The sequence below is a fragment of the Melanotaenia boesemani genome, chromosome 11 (genome assembly GCF_017639745.1).
Source record: "Melanotaenia boesemani isolate fMelBoe1 chromosome 11, fMelBoe1.pri, whole genome shotgun sequence".
Taxonomy (NCBI): Eukaryota; Metazoa; Chordata; class Actinopteri; order Atheriniformes; family Melanotaeniidae; genus Melanotaenia; species Melanotaenia boesemani.
Window position 1 is genome coordinate 12,091,820 of NC_055692.1, and position 17,268 is coordinate 12,109,087.

Here is a 17,268-nt window from a genome sequence, read left to right on the forward strand (position 1 = left end):
ATAATATACCTTACTAAATATGCCAGCTCAGTCAGACTTTATTAGATTAAAAATTCCCAAATTTCCAAATGTCATATCACAACGCTGAAGCTTGCGGACTCGACGCCTATTGACATTTTCTCTGGTTCTGAAGACAGTTTAACTGATGAAGTGGTTGACTCTTTTGCTCATGTGCGTAATTGATTCCTGCTGCGTAATTGCAGCCCTGTTTGTGTTTCAGCTGAACAACTGCCTCAAACTCTCTCAGCACTTAATCAATAACACTTGACCTTAAAGTATCCGCTTCCACTTCACACTGAAAGATTTGAACAGGTTCGGGGCCCTGTCAGACTCACCCATGTAAGGGATGTATTTCTTTCATTCTGTGCTTAATTGCGAGCTTGTGTCCTTAATGAAGTTGTTCTTGAGTTAAAGCTGAAACTTTGGTAAACACTCTTGCTGTAATTTAAAGCTCAGTGACTTGGGACCACCCTGTTGGGGGTTTTAATTGTGGTAGTAGATCATCTCTTTCCCTTGTAATTATCTCAACTATCATCATTCTTATAATAACGATGATCAATTGTTCCTGTTTGCTCTGACAGGGATAATGAAAAGTTTATTAGCCTCCCTGAAACCCATGAGACTGACTGGGGAACTCTTAAATCATCAGTGGAAAGCATCATTCTTCACTTTTATTGTTACATTTTTTTGTGATTCTTAGAGGATGAAGGCCACGTAAGACCTTCCTCGATCTTCATTAGCCGCTGTGATAAGCCCGACATGTTTACAAGCAAGTAGCTTAAAACAGAGCTTAATAAGTGCCAGTGTAGATAACTTGGCAACCTTCCACAGAAATATACAGAGATGTGAGGTGGCAGGAGAAGCAGTTTAGGATACTTGACAGTTGTTTTTTCCTGCAAGTTCTTCCTCTTATTTGGAACTCAGAAATTGACTTCTCATCTCCCTCGGGAGCCAGATGTTTTTTTTAACATGTTGTTGCTTCTGCATTACCTGTATTGATCCTTCCAGGTATTCTCTAACTTGTTTGCCACAGTTTATTCTCGACTCTCTTGGGGATGGGTCTTCTTGACTAATTTGCTCAGCAGAATTGAGCTCCTGCATGGATGGCATGGCAACCAAAATGACACAGGTGTCGACCATTATAGATTTCAGACTGTTGGGTCCTGCAGTATACCAAGGTTTCATGAACAACAGTTCTCTTGTCAAGGTGGAAAAGCCTCTAAAAAAACATTAAGAATATGACACATAATGCTGTATAACAAGCACTAAGAAGAATTTACAGTGGGAATTAAATAAGGCAATTGAAGGGATTTTGTTTTATTTACTTTTATTTCATCTTTATTCAGCTTTCTTAAAGGAAATTTGAGGTAACGAAAAAAGTTCATAGTTTTTGACACAAAGACAGGATTATTGTCTACTGATAGTAGTTTCACCTAACTGCTAGCGAGATAATAGATCAGCCTATTTCTAAAAGTTTAATTTTAAACAGCTGTCAAATTAGCCACAGGTTCCAATTCTGCTTTGAAATTAAACTAATTTGAATTAAGAGCATGTGGACACTGGAGCGTACCCTTAAGCAGTACATTTGCAAACATGCATTATACAAATCAAGATTAATTGAGGTAAATAGGCTGTAGAAGCTAAATGTTAAGAGTGCACTGATTTATGCTGAGAGAGCAGAACACAGCTCAGACTTTGTGCATTTGCAAAAGATTAGAAATGAAAATGCACAAATGACCCTCCAGTATCTGTCAACTCAATCTTGTAGCCTGTATTTTTGTCATAGTGAGGTGTCTACACCTTAGGTTTATTGGTTTTATTTAGATGCATGTTTTGTTGTTGTCTTGAACTGCCTAGAAAGCTCACCAAGGAAAGGAGATTTTCTCCACATCCTTTGAACAAACACTGAATTTGGAGAGAAGAGGAATTTAAAACATTAAAAATAAGTTGTAGATGTCATTTGGAAACATGACAGTGTTTCCTAAGCCTTCATGCATCAATCACTAGTCGGATTTATGGCACTTTTCCAATGTAAAACTGTTGCAGTGTTTTGGAAGGTTAGTTTCGTGGCCACACACCTGTAAAGTGTCAGCTGGTGTTGTGCGATCAAGCCCTCGGACAGCGAGCTGGTGTTCTGCACAACAGCTGGCTGATAACTGAGCAGCTCCTGGTGTATATGGTTGCAGTTTATCTCAGTTTTATATTGTTAATGGGGTGTGGACAATTTAATATTGTTAATGGGGTGTAAACAAAGAAACTATACACAAACTGAAATGAACTTCCCGTGACTGTGGCAGTTGAAGATGTTTTATGAATATATGAGATTTGAGTTTGATAGAAAAAGATGACCCAAGACACAGTTGGGAACACATGTATGAGCTATGAGTTACAGTATAAGCTATGGCTCGTGTAAGGCTGCAATCTACAGCTATTCTTTCTCCGAAAGAAGACCCCAGGAGTTGTTTCTTTATGCAAGTTATAGTTATGTTAAAAAAAATATATATATGTAACCTCAAGTGGCTGTTAGGGAGCTGCACTTAAAGTGTGGAAAAAGGTTGTTTGCTTTCTATATATGTATTTTTATATTGTACATTGCTGCAGCATTCGCCACATTTTCTCTGGGAGGCATCGTTGGAACCTCTTTCACTTGCAAACGAAGCCTGGAGCGCTTTACTTACAGTGTGAATGCAAACAGACTATGGAGGAAACCAAACAGACGAACTGACATAGACTTCTGCTGCTCATGCTGGACAGCCCAGCTGAAAAAAAGATCTTAAGACTTTTATTCTTCCGTCTGTGGCTGAGGCAGATGATTTTGTTTGTGTCTTTTAACTTCAAGTTCTGTTTCTAATAACTATCTCTCTGTTTGATATCCATTTTAACCAAGTAATAGCATCAAAGACTTTTTATGAAGTGATATTTCAAAAGTTCTCTTTAAATTAGCTTTACAGTTGGATAGAAATACTAATAATTCCCTTTAAAGTACTTTGGGCTTTGTGACTTGGCAGGCTTTTTTTTTTTTTTTTTTTCATCCATGAAAAAACTATATAAGACACTGAAGACAAGAAAAAGAAAATCCAAAAGGCCTGATATTACTTCTTAAAAAATAACCGTTGTCATTTTCCACTTAGGAATAAAGGCTCTTCTTTGGGACTAATCTTAGCTGAAATGTTAATGTTAAATGTGAACATTTACAGCAATAGGATTGTTCTCATAAAAGATGTTACCCGGAGGCAACTACATCACATGCTGTGAATTTGCCTGAAACTCCCAACTTGACTCTGGTGTTTTGGGTACATGCTCCGGTCTTATTCTTTATGACTTTCATTTCAGGAGAGTCACACATTCTATTTCTAAAAATCAGTGTCTAAATATATACTATGAAAAGCCTATTTTGTTAGAGAAGGCTTTTGCACGCACACGCACAAAAGAGAACAAGGTTAAAAAGTCAAAAATTAGGTGCTGTCTTTATCTGCAGCATCTCAGTGAAGCTGTATTTCAGTAGGGAATTTAACAGACCTGATCCCAGCCAGTGCCTCCCTTTTACCTGCTTCATGCCAAACAAATCCAGCCTGGATTTTGGGGGATTAGTGTCCACATAATTCTTCTTCATCAGGAACTGTCACCTAATCCTCCCAGTTTTCACGTTCATTTTAAGCTTTTTTGCCACTCAGAGATTTTGTATTGACCCCATGAAAGCCAGCAGCAGCTTGATGGACAGAGAGTAGTTGTACAAAGTGAGAATATCAGGTGTTGTTTGATACTAACATATCGTGATAAGTTCAGATGCTCATAGTTTGGGATGTTTTGGATATTGATTGCAACTTTCAACCAAATCAAGGGGTATGCAGTTGTAGTGGTGACATTAGTTTGATTTAGGTGTCAGCAACTCAGGAAGAAAAAACCTAAAGGGGAGGTAACTTTCCACTCCAGGTTTATTCATGGTCATAAAGCAAAGCTTTCACACCAAATGTTTCCACCTCTTCAAAAAGAGATTTCTTTTATGTATGTGAAATTATCTTGTTCATTTAGAAAAACAAGTGAATGCAATATGTTTTTACACTTCTTTTTCAAACTTTTCCCACTGTTGCATCTGATGCTGAACATAGTGACGGACACAGCACCTGGTTTAAAGTTATTGTAAATTAATAACTTCAATATTAATGGATAAAAAAATGGAAAAACAGAAAGGAAAAAGAAATTTATCCAGCACCAAGTTAGAGCTGCTTGTCTCTTAATGAGTTTGCCCGAAGCTGACAACAGGAATCTTGTTGCATTCAGGAAATGTTTGAACTGCAGCAACTTAGAGGACGTCTCCCTCACACTGGATTTACTGGTCTGGTAGTGTCCCATTGAGCTTCCTGAGATGACACAGACAAGGAGCTGTCGAAATTATTTCTGTCTTCATTTCTTTTCTTTACATAATTAAAATCATTTGATGAAATAGTTATATGTAAAGTTAGATTTAGCTTTTTCACATCATTAAATATGAACAAGTGCTGAGACTTTTGATTCATGTATTTTAATAAAGTTCAAACATTTAGTTTAAAAACTTTCCTATGACAGGTCTTTTTGTAGCATTTCTTTATCATCTGGTCATGTTAATCAAGATGATCTGAAGTCAAAGTTTAATTTAACACAGAGAGAGCAGCTGGAGCCCGTTGTCATGGCTCCACATTGCTCCATCTATACATCTGTCTTTTCCTACACTAAACAGGGGGTTTTAAGGTCATACTACAACATGTGATTGCATCCTACCAACTGGACCTTTAAGCTCTCCAGTTTTCAATATCAAGATTTATGATGTATGTCTATAACCTTTTGTATTAATATTTTATGATATATATTAATATTTACAATTTATCACAATGTGATATGTAAAAATTATTATAGTGTGGTTTTCTGCTTCCTGGTATCTGTTAGGGAGCAGAAAATAGGTATTAGATTGTGTTCAACAGGATTTTGAGCCATGTTTTTTACCATAAAGTGATGCTAAATTTCTCAGAAATTAAATGTATCACATATGTTACGTTGGGTGCTATTGGATTAAAAACTCCTGTTATTAAACACTGATAAATACAAAAGAAAAGGCACATGACATGAGTAACTTGATACAATAATATTTGGCATTTTCTGTTTTCAAATCACTTATTAATTAATTTTATCATGATACAGTGTCTGTTAAGTATTTGCTCACATTTCATTTGATTGAAGCTAATTGTGCCAATTTAAATAGCTTAAATAATATAAGAAAGTATGAGGAGACATTTATTTGGCCCTTCATCTGCACAAGGAGAAATTTGCCCAATCATCAGTCTTTTTAAAGGTTGCTTTCCCTTCAGCCTCCTCGATCAGACTAATCATCCTTCTGGTAGCTGTCTTTATCTCCCCTAACAACTTTCCCACTCCCGGTCATGTCGGGGCATGCAGGCTGCCATTTCACATTATTAGATCCCTGTCAGAGGAACTTCCGACTGAAAATGAAGATGAGGAAGATGGAAAGCAACAGCTTCTGCCTGCTCGTTGCAGGGGGAAGTGGAGGCGGCAACGTTGACGGACTAATCTCTGGCTCTGATTATATTCTCATTACAATCAGACGGGAGCCACTTGACGAAGAGAAGAATCTGTAATTACGCTCAAATCTCTGCTGACTAAAAAACAGGGGCTAGAACTGTAAGCCCACATCGAACCATTAAACTCCTTAATCATGAAGATTTTTTTAAAGATTCAGGTGGAAGTGTTTAAATGTTTAAACAATGTCTTTATCATTGTTATTTTTATTTATTTTAATTTCATTTTATCATCTGTAAAATAGAAAATGTTTTAATTTGAACCATTCCTGTGACCTGCATCTATTCAGCAAGAGGTGGAAAACAACATTTATTTAAATGTCAAGTCAGCTGAATGGTAAATGGCTCAACTCCAGTTTTCGTGAAGAAGAGTTGGCAGGAAGAAATGGAGAGGAATAAAACACATAACCCGCTGGACCAGAAGGAATAAGACTAACCAAGCATAAACCTCCACTCTCTCTCTCTGTTGTGTGATGGAAGCTTTAACTGTGTAGACAACTAGAAAAATCTAGACCAAATGACTAAATCTTTTTTTCTGCTTTTCTTACAGCTCAGTAACAGAAACTTGCGAACCGCTCAAGACTGATGAGAGGAAAGCAGTGGACACACAGGTGGACGCTACAGATAGGAACGGCTGCATCAAAGGAAATGGACGTAAACACCACAGCCACCGCAGGGCCAGGAGGTGAGTTGGTCCATGATGCCACACATGTCGAGCAGAGCTTCAAAACCATCCTGAGTGTGTCCTGACCTGAAAGAACAAGTGGTGGTAAAGAGATTGAGAAGCTGAGAAATCAATGTGCTGTGATGAGAGTGGCGTGTTTCTGATGATGAATGGTTAAGGTTTGTTTATATTATGGTTTTTTGGATGAGCTTTTGTAGATCACAGTGCTGATGATAAAGCCTTTTAACAGCACACCGCAATTCCTCCAGGGCCCAACTCTCTGTGAGTAAAAAAACAAGCTAATCTTTATATTCTGGTGTGGCTAGTAAACAATCTTATCAGGTTGGGCCTGGCGGAGAAATACAAAGATGCTGTGAGGAGTTGTACACTGTATCATTCAGATCCTCACTTTCACCAACACCTTGAACTAAAAGAGCTTCTTCACACACTGAGAAAAGTTTTAAGCACCTTATTCTGAGGTGGGAAAAATCAATCCAGGCTTTTATTTATTTATTTATTTTTTTCCTCAGAAGAAATGTCTTAATGAATGTGAAACCTTAGAAGCTTTTGTAGTTACACAGCAGGGGCGCAGCCAGTGATATGTAAAACACATCTGAAGCAGCATCTGAATTGTAAGAGAGGATCATAAATATGAAACCCGTTGAACTTTACCCTGCGGCTGCTTGTCTTTCTTTTAGAATTTAACAATAAGCATAGACAACTGCAAGCATCTGATAATCATTTCTCTAGCAAGTGCAATGAAGAGATATGACAGCATGGAGAAAGATTTATACTAGTGTTTCTTATTTATAAAACTTCATCTTTTGTGAGAGTTGCATGTACACCACAGGGTTCCAGAAGGAAGCCAAACATAATTTTGAAGCTTAAAAATACTCAGGAACCATGGAAAACCTTCATAAACTGTTCAAAGCATGACCAAATTTAAGTGTTAGAATTTCTGTGTTAGAGGTGAGAGTACAATAATAGGAATTTCCTGGTCTTGGAGAGTTTATTTCAGTTTAATTCAACTTCAGAGTGTTATTTTTCTAAGAGTTGGTGTTGTTACAGGGAGTCAAATGTGATATTTAGCAAAAAACTCCAGTGATAATTTAACACCTCCACAGGTGTAAACAACGTGGCATCAGTGTGAGAGGTCGGGTCGTCTATCGTTTTGAACTGGCTTAGATACTTGTGCTGAACGTGAGAGGGACCGTTAATAAGTTAGTAAATCCAATATTCCTGTTCACTTTATTTACTTACCAGTAGTATTTATTTCTGGAGGCAGAAAACATGGCAATTTGCCAGCTAGCAATTAGCTAGCTAATTGTTAACTAATGTATGTGTTCAAATGGTAAGCTAATTTAAAAAAGAAAAGCCTAAATAGAATGAAAAGTATTTTTTGTTCATGGCAAAGGAAAAATACTAAAGTAAAACAAGATAAAACCGTAATTTGACAGGAAAGACTGAGTTAGCCCAGTAGTAGTTACTAGTTGCCTGTGTTTAGCTGCAGTTTAGCTTCATGTGGATTTTACAAGAACACTTCAGGTGGAACTGGCTACTTGGTCTGTCTACTTACCTCCTACACCAGTGCTGCATTGTTTACACCTCTGGAGTTGTTAAATTATCACTGGGGATTTGTTTGTGAAACAGTCCAGTGCAACACAGCAGTTCAAACCAGAAGATGCTCCATCGATGCTATCAAGATGGTTCAAATAGGAAGTCAGATTTTCTTGTGAATGACAACCTGCTGAATGGCGAAGAATGCACTAAGGAACAATATCTAAACATTCTTTCTTCCTTGACCACAAGGACATTCTTTGCAAAGTACAGTCCTCCTTGGAAGCCTTTGATAAGCTCTTTACAAATTTTATCTTCAATCTTAACTATCATGAATTCCTCGACAACTTCTTCACATTTATCTAAACAACGGTGTTCCACACTATTGTAGGAAGTGCCAAAGAAAGAGTCAAGGAGCTCAGAGTGAAGTCTTTGCATGCTGATACTTGAGGTGATATATTCTTTAAGCCACAAATATGTTGAAAGTTTTGCATGTCAGGTACAGCACAACAGCTTGGCACTGTTATCTAGTTGTTTTTACTTGAAACAGATAAAAGGAGAAGCAGGTTCAAATAACTTATTTTAGATTGTGACTCCTGTGTTTTGACCAGTTGTTACTAATGGTATTACACATTATTTGAAGCTTTTAATAAATGATCATCACAAGCTGTTCAAATCTTTTTTTTTTTTCCTGGGAGTAAACTTATTCCAAAGCATCATAAAATGATACATTGTCCAGTGTATTTGTAAAACTTGTGTGGTCCTTCTTGTATGGTTTCAGAGGTTTGAGGTTAAACAATTAAGATCTTTTAAATATAGCAAAATATAGGTAAAACACTAGAGACAGTTAGCTTTTCAATGGATTAATTTTAATTTTCTGAAGGGTTAGTTTTTTCCAGTAAGGAAAAATGGAGTGATGGCTTGGATGGTGGTAAGAATTTAAGTCCAGTTTTCACTGTGAATACATGCTCTGATGTGTCAGTGACTAATTGGGTGAAGCATTATGAAGCTGAATATCTAAACTGTCGTGCTTGTGTTAGAACATGTGGACATTAGTTGTTTTAGAAGAATCACATATAAATATCATGCTTTTATTTAGACTTGTAGAGTTGATTCTCTTTATTTTGGTGAAACCTTTAATGCTTACTGTGTTGAGGAGAGAGATCTAATTAATTTTCTCTTATTTCTGTTGATGACATGGTTTATCACAGACCCATAACAGTTTTCTAATGACATGGATGAGAAGACATAGTCCCGCATATATTGTAAACTGTGAAATATGTGGTGTGAAGTCATTTCGTTATGTGATGTGCTAATGTTGAAAATACATTTTAACTTGACCTACAAGCTTATTTGTACTACAACTCTATTTCGAGGTTAAAGAGAAAACACCGATAGTGCTAACTTTTGACTCTATGCTCAAGTGTTCCAAACTTACCAGTTGATAAGTGTTAAATTTTGACTACTGACAGAGTAAAAAGCAACTCCATCACAGTGTTAAATGCACTTTGAAAAGAATTGGTTTGACACTTTGTGGTGTCGACTCAGATAGACACTTTAAAAGTGCTGAATTTGACTCCCATGAAGTTGGATGGTAAATGAACCGTAATTATATAGCTCTTTTCTAGTCATGTCGACCACTCAAAGCCCTTCACACGACAGCACCTCTATTGTTATATACTCTACACTCTATCACACACATTCACACCCTAATAGGCACATCGGGAGGCAACATTCAGTGGCACTGTTCAGGGTTCAGTGTCTTGCCCAAGGACACTTCGGCATGTAGTCAGGGGAAGCCTGGAATCGATCTGACTGCTTTTCCTCCTGAGCTACAGCCACCAAACAAAATCAACCCCGGTGATTTTGTTGTGTGCCACAAAGCTATAGTCACTTTTATCAATACATTATTTAGATTTTTGCCTTGAGCTTTAATAGCAGCTTAGCAGTTTATGCATTTCAGCTGAAAGTGGCTCAGCTGGTCTTGACTTCTTGTGAGGCCTCAGCTGTAGCGCGCTGTGGTAAACCTCAATTTTCTCTCTGTGAAATCTGTGGGATTTAGACTGATGAAGCCAATATGCTTCCATATATGCTGCTTTGCACAATGAAGCTGCATTCAAACAGAAAGCAAAGTGATGAAAGGAGCTGCGGTGTGTGTGGGAGTAATGCTTTAGCCATTGGAGAGGAAATGAAAAGAAGTCCAATTTGAGAAACATTTTCATGAATTTTAAAGGTTAACAGATGCCAAAACACTGCACAGCAGGGTATGATTCTGTAAGACATGATTTTTCTAAGTTTTCACACTTGTCGCAGTTTGCAAACTAAGCTAGGTTGATTTGAAAAAATCAGCTAAATGTATGTTGAATATGAAAAGACCTATATCTCAGAAGGATTTAGAGGACATTGTCTTCAACTTTTTATTCTGGAGCATACTTCAATGACGTCTTAATTAATCTTAGATGGCCTTAGTTGCAGCGCAGTCAAACACTGATGAGTCCCTACAAAGGACAGGACATGGATCACATCAGTCTTTGTCTCATATCGTCACACTGGCTTTTTCTGAGTGAAAAACACTGACATACCAGTATGGACCTCTTCCAGCTGATATGTTATTGTGAATAGTATAGACTTCCCAGATAGTCTGAAACAGTTTTGCTTGCCGCAGAGTCAAAACTGAATGCAGAGTAAAAACATAGTTTTCATGGGGATATATTTGGGGAAACAATCCCAGAAAACTTGAGGCTGTGACTCTTTTAAGTCTTCTATTTCTTAGTGCCTTTAATAAGATTTTTTTTTTTTTTTTACTTGATCTGTCTTGATGTATTTTATTATTTTTTTGTATTTTTATTCAGACATATTTAGAGCAAATGGCACTTAAACAAACATTCTAAAACCTGAAGAGTTTTCTGTGATGTAAAATCTTTAGATAGACCAATATTTCATTAAGGATTTGGTCCGGATTACTCAACTGTGTTAAACTCACAAGAATATCCAAACAAAACCAGGCTTTCACAGCAAATAGTTGGTGCAAACACCATATTTTAGTCCTAACACTGAAAGCACCGTCTACCCCCATCCTCCTTAATAAAAATACATTTACATGTCTCCTCTTAAAAAATTATGCCATTCAAAATAATGGAGACACTCACTTTTTCCCTTTGTATTTCTACCTACCTAAATAAAAATTACTTTAAAAATTTGTCAAAATCACAGTTTTTAAGGTCCAAAGCTTTCTCATGAAGGCTCTCCAAAGACAGGATGACCGATGAACTTCATTAAAGTTCTGTAAAGTTAGCAGCCTCAAAAATATCCAATTAACAGCACCTTGGATTCGAGATGTCAGATGCATCTCCAGATGTATGCTGCTCTTAACTGCTCGTAGACATATGACTCACATAGACTGCATGACTCATGGTCCAAATGCTTCACTGTTGAACTGCTGCCAAAAGGAAAACAAAGTCTACTGAGGAAAGCTCACAAGTAGGAGATAATTTGCTTGAGCCAAGAAATGCAAGTAATAAACATTCAATTTGTGGAAATCTATACTTTGGCTTAGTTTTGGTTGAGTCATATGAAGAGAAATGACCCAAAAAATCTCACAATCACCATGCAGACACATAAAGACAACGCATGAACTTCTCCATAAAAAATGTTTAGGTCACCAGTAAAATGATTTAACTGAAGAGATGCAGGCTTTGTAAAGGCCATGTGAATACATCACACAGCCTCCAGCAGCCACTACAAGCAGTGTATATGAGAAATATTATGTTTAGTGTCTATTTATTTATGTTAGTGTCTAATGAGCTACATCCATTTCCAAATACTTACACAGTCTCATTTACAAAGTGCTGCCTGAGCGAAGTCTCCTCTGTTGAGAAAGACATTCATTCTTTGGATTGTTATCTTGCTAATTGCCTGGCAGCAGCACAATTCAGCAGAGAAATGAAGCATTAGTTATAGCATGAAACTACAAGCTTGTGACTCTGGGCTTCTTTCAGATGCTGTATGCTGGCTTTAATGAGGGTTGTTTTTTTAAGTAGTTGATGCCAAATTAAAAAAAAGGGGGGGGGGGGGGCACAGAAATAAGCCTTCATTTCTGTTGAATCAGTTATACGTGAGAACTTTATTAGATACGTAGAAATTCTTATAATCTGTAGGATGTAATGTATGAATGGAGAGAAAAGCAACAGGCTCCTTAGGAACATGGGTTGAATTCAGCTTTTATCGTGTTCTTATTAAATCTTTCCCAAATCCCATTTCCATCCCCAATTGTTTCACTAAATCACTATTCCCATTGTGGCTGAAAATTGAGCGAGTTCTGATTTTCCTTTAGATTCCTTCCACCTCCTCAAAAGAAAATAATTCTGCTGGCAAAAGGAAATGCAAATGCCCTCCGTCTACAAGACTACAGCCCTAGAGGTGTTAATAAGTGACAAAGCATTCTCATTATCAGGAGAGGGTACTTGGGCTTGGCCTGTCTAATCAGCTCTAATGCATTTCAGTTTCTAATGCTCCCAAACTGCCGACCACGCCAAGCAGGGCCATTTGTTATAGGAGGAGACTCCTCTACATCCATTGGAACAGGCACTTACTCTCCAGAGCTCTGTGGTTGCATATATCAAGGAGTGTATTGTGTCACTGTCTGAATCAGTCCTGATCACATACCTGTCCACATGACCTTCTGCGTGTGTGACATGGAGGTCTCCTTCTTTGTATTTGACATATAAATGGCAGCATTTATTCCCCCACTGAGCATGAAAGAGAATCTATCATACACAGCTGTAAATTGAAGATCTTTTGATGTATTCTGTCCAAACCCAATCCAAAGCTTTCCGTATTAAGAGAATTCCACACAGATATTAAATGCTGTTTGAGAAAGAAAGATATTTCACAAAAAACACAATGTTAATTTTTTTAATATCATCATTAGTTTATTATTGGTGATCAAGAAATATTTGCATTGAAATAACAGACATGAAACTGCAGGCCTATGTTTGATCATCTGACTGTACATAAACTATAAAATAGTGTGATACGAACTGACTTTGCACTGTGGAAAAATACCAGAAGCTAGTTTCAGAAAAATATTTATTTAAGTGTATCAGTATCAACAGCAGGAACAATGCTGTTAGGTCTTCTCCAGAGGAGATAACACCAATTTAATAACAATTTAAATGGTTTGATACAAATTCAGCTAATTATATTGAAAGGGAACTAGTTTATATTCTACTGTAATGAAGTATTGTATTTATATTTGAACACCAAACTGTGTTAATGTTTTTACTTGTTGTTATTAATTAATGTTAATTAATGCGTTAAAGTCCCACCGCTTGACAAGATCTCTTTTTCATGGGAGCTCTGGCCAAGACAGCAGCAGTCCTAATTCCATTACAGACAATAATCATTTCAACCATTCAAAAACATACAAAATAATATATACTACGTCTATAAATATAAGAAATATATTTTAGCTTACTTGTGGTTTCTTTATACACAGTGGGCATGAATATTCTGAAAATTGTATTAGATTGTATTAAATCAAGAATAAATACTCAATAATACTGTGACCTGGTGAATTAAATTTATTCATGGTATATCGGCAAAGTCACTCTGTGTGTTTTAGCCTTGCAACTTGTTGATGCAAACAGATGCAAAGTCACAGGCTCTCTCACAGCGATGAGCCTGTATTTGATGAGTATGATTGCACTAAAGGCATGATTAACTTTACTCCCATTCTTTGCTTGTCTCAAGTCCCAAAGCAGGTTTTATATGAGAGCTGGAGTCTCTAGTTCTTTCCCACGTTGCTTAAAGTTATTTTCCATTATTGGGCAGAAAATTAAAAAAAAATAATAATAATTGGATGCAACTGGCTGTTGTTTTTGCACATCATCAACATTTTGCACAAACCTTCAAAAAACTTATTTGAGATTCAGCGCCAGATGGTTTTCAAGGTTTGATACATGACTAACAATGGCTTTTCACAGTATCTGTGTTGAGTTCAATAGTAAAAATGAAATCTCCTCATCCTCAGTTACAGCAATTCTAGCAAATAGAAGTTTAGCTTTGCTCTTGTTTGTGGCTATGTTCCCCATAGAAAAAAATAACTACACTGATCAGATCCTCCAAAACAAACATACACTATAAGTTTTAGATATAAAATTTAAGATTATCAAAACCAATCATTTGTTTAAGTTATCATTTAGTCTCATAGAGCGCCTACATATGCTCAGAGCCCACTGTAATGTCTACAGTTTTTTCTTACTCTATATAATTCAAAATGCTCTTTCACACATAATCTTTTCTTCTGTATTTAAAAGGCTCATTCAGCGAGCACTTCAAAAGTTTTAATTTCCTTTTTCCACATGAGTCATTTTCACAGAAAAGAACAAGTGGACCTCTGGACTTCAATCAGTCTGTCCAACAGATAAAAACTAACTGTTTTATCCTCTGTGTGATCATGACTTTACACCTAAAGTGTAGGAGAGTGGTAAAGATGAATAAGAAGAACATCTCATGTTAGAAGGGAAACACCATTATCACAGGAGTCTGAAAGAACCTGAATTAAACCTCTTTGTTTATGTAAGATTAGTTTTATTGTCCCACAAGGGGTAATTTGTCTTGACAGCTGCAGCCACAGGCTGATGGTAAATAACAATAAAATCCACACATGACTAAAACTCAACCATACGAGTATAACAACAGATAAAAAAAGTATTTCATTACCACTCCGGTTTGCTTAGAGACTTGTCTTGCTTAGAGAACTGTATCTGGTACATAAATGTATGTTGCATATGCTGTCACAATAACGTTTAAATAAACTATTTCTAAGTATAATTCGTAAAGCAGCCACATGTTCGTGTAAGCTTTGAAATCTAAGCTCCTATTCTAACCTAAAATCTTCTCTTAGAGTGCAGCCATGTTGGTATTGATAGTGACTGCACTGAAGTGTGCTGGTGTGCCATCTGTTCTGTGCTTTATACCAGTTTGGATTGGATTTTATCTTGTGTTGTGATGGGATCATCCCATAAGGGCTCACAGATAATCTTGCTCATGTTTGTTCTGAGACAAAATCATTATGCATTTACGTGTGGTTTCGTGATGCCTGTGATGAGTCATGTGGATTATTTTAACCCAGCCATTCTGCTTGAGTTATTGTTTGCAAATATTTAAGCATAAACAAAAGGATCACAAGAGACTCCCAAAAATTATTAAGTTATTTATATAAATGGTAGTTTTTGAGTTTAACATTTGAACGTTTTCAATCAAATGAACAAATAAACAGTGTGTTTTCATACTGATCAAATGTACACAAAATAATCCATAGAAATTAAACAAATGAAAAAAGATTCCTTTAAATGTTTCTACATTTTTTTTAAATAATGTGCCAAAGTAGTTGCTCGATATAACTTAACCTAGTATGATCCCTTTTGTGATCATTTTAAGTACTTACAAGTATAAAATTAGAAAATTAATATTATCATGGCTCAAATTACACAAGGGTTTTGGGGAAGCCTTATTTCTGGGCATGCACAGCAACTTTGCAAGTCACATGCGCGTTCAGTTATATCCTTGCACAGTAGAGCAGTCAAAAACAGGATTACTGCCAAAAACATTCTGCTACTAGCCTTCTGTATGCAGCAGATACACTCAGAAACATTTCATGTAGGGACAGAAAGTCCTTTTAGCCGCAAAATGCAGCAAATCAAGCAGTGGCTGTTTTGGTGGCCATTGCACATAATAAACAAACAATGCTGCTCTCGATCAATCCATTCAATAAAATCAATCCATCAACCATTATGAGCTTTAAAAAACTAATAAAAGAGCTTTAAAACTCAGAAGCATAAAGGAAGCCAAAGCAGAGATTTCAAATTGCTCTGACATGAGCTCTCCTTCTGGTCTTTGTAAGCATACAGCTGCTGGTTTTTATAATAGCTGTAGTGGATTTATATCATTTTTAAGAAGACTGTGATGATTCTGCAGAAAATGAAAGCTTGGACCGCTATCTGCATAGACGTGAGAGATGCTGCTCTCTGTGATGATAAAAGAAAACAGAATGCTTCACCTCTGCTGCTCAGAAAATCTAATATATTAAATGAATGAACATGCAACACAGACATTCAGTGCTCTTCTTTTTATTTAAGAAACATCAGAAACCTTTTGGAAAATTAAATTAAATATAACCTGAGAGTTGATTATTTCCAGAGCTCCCCCTTAGAGTCTCAGGTGAGTGTTTTCAGGGGTGTTCGTCTGCTTTTCAGTGGAGATGAAATCCTTTTAGGTCCCCCATAATTCAAATCTTGTATATAATGCGGTGTGTTATGTGTGTTTATGTAGACATTTACCCACAGAAATGAACGTTATTGCAGAAAATTTGTGTTTTATTTATTGAGGTATTAAAATATTAATCTGAGAGTTCTGCTTCCAATAAAGCATAAAGGAGATTAAATAAGCAAATAAATAAATAAAATTCAAAATGTTTGCAAAGGAATTATGGGGCAAATTTTCACGTTCACTCTGATGTGTATCTGCCCAGTGTGATAGATTTTAATAATGATTCACTCTCGCCACTTTTGTTGTGACTTAGCAGCTAACATATATGGGCTTATATCTCCATTACACTCAGTTCCTGTACTTGTACATGGAAATCATAAATAGAAAATGTGTTGTGTTTCCAAGTGTCACATGTATTTTTTTACATCGACACCATAAGCATATAATCTTAGTTCTAAACTAAAATATAACATATAAAATGGAATTAAAAAATGGAGAAATCTGGATTTAGAGGGACTGGAAAAGTGAGAAAATGGGTCTTTTCCCACTGAATTATGTGACATATTACCCTTCTGTGGCCAATAAAAGCAAGTCTTAGCACACCGATTTAATTCACTTGCACACAGATTCATCATTTCAATAGAAATTATGCTCAGTTTTAGTCCACTTTAAACAGGTTATTTGTAATATTATACAAGTGTTTGGACAGGATGTTAAACCTATTGAAATACAAAGGTTAAACAGAGCTTCCCAGAGTCTATATCCAAATGGTGCCCCCCTGACACATAAATACAGATGTCTAAAGGTGACATTAAATATAAGCCAAAAAAAAAAAAATGTTTCAACCTTGTTTCAGCTTCCTTCATGTCAAGAAAAAGAAAAGAAAATGGCCTGTCGAAGGCAGTGAGGGTTTATTAACCTTTAGATACTTTTAGGTTTTGTGTTGAAATAGTTGAATTCTGGAGTAATAAAAGCTGATATCTTGCACTTCAGAAATCATATACTTTATTCCACTGGATGAAAAACTACAGAAGTATGCTTTCTACTCTGTCTCTGCTTACAGCCCCTCCTTTGATGATGAGTTCGTGCCTCGTCCGAAGAGGAAGAAGAAGAAGAGGAAATCCGAACGAAAAAGGAAAAGAAAAAGGTCAGTTTTCAAAGTTAGACTGCACTGCTGTGAGATGCATTGTTAGAAGCCTTTGTTGT

The 17,268-nt window shown here is 36.5% G+C and overlaps 1 protein-coding gene across 1 annotated transcript in view; it reads left to right on the top strand.

Moving 5' to 3' along the window:
* srrm4 (serine/arginine repetitive matrix 4) overlaps positions 1–17,268 on the top strand; it is a 74,101-nt gene that overhangs the window by 44,852 nt on the left and 11,981 nt on the right. Inside the window, exons 2-3 of the mRNA XM_041998680.1 lie at positions 6,121–6,255; positions 17,126–17,209. Of these exons, the coding sequence (XP_041854614.1) occupies positions 6,121–6,255; positions 17,126–17,209 (219 nt within the window). The remainder of the gene's footprint in view (positions 1–6,120; positions 6,256–17,125; positions 17,210–17,268) is intronic.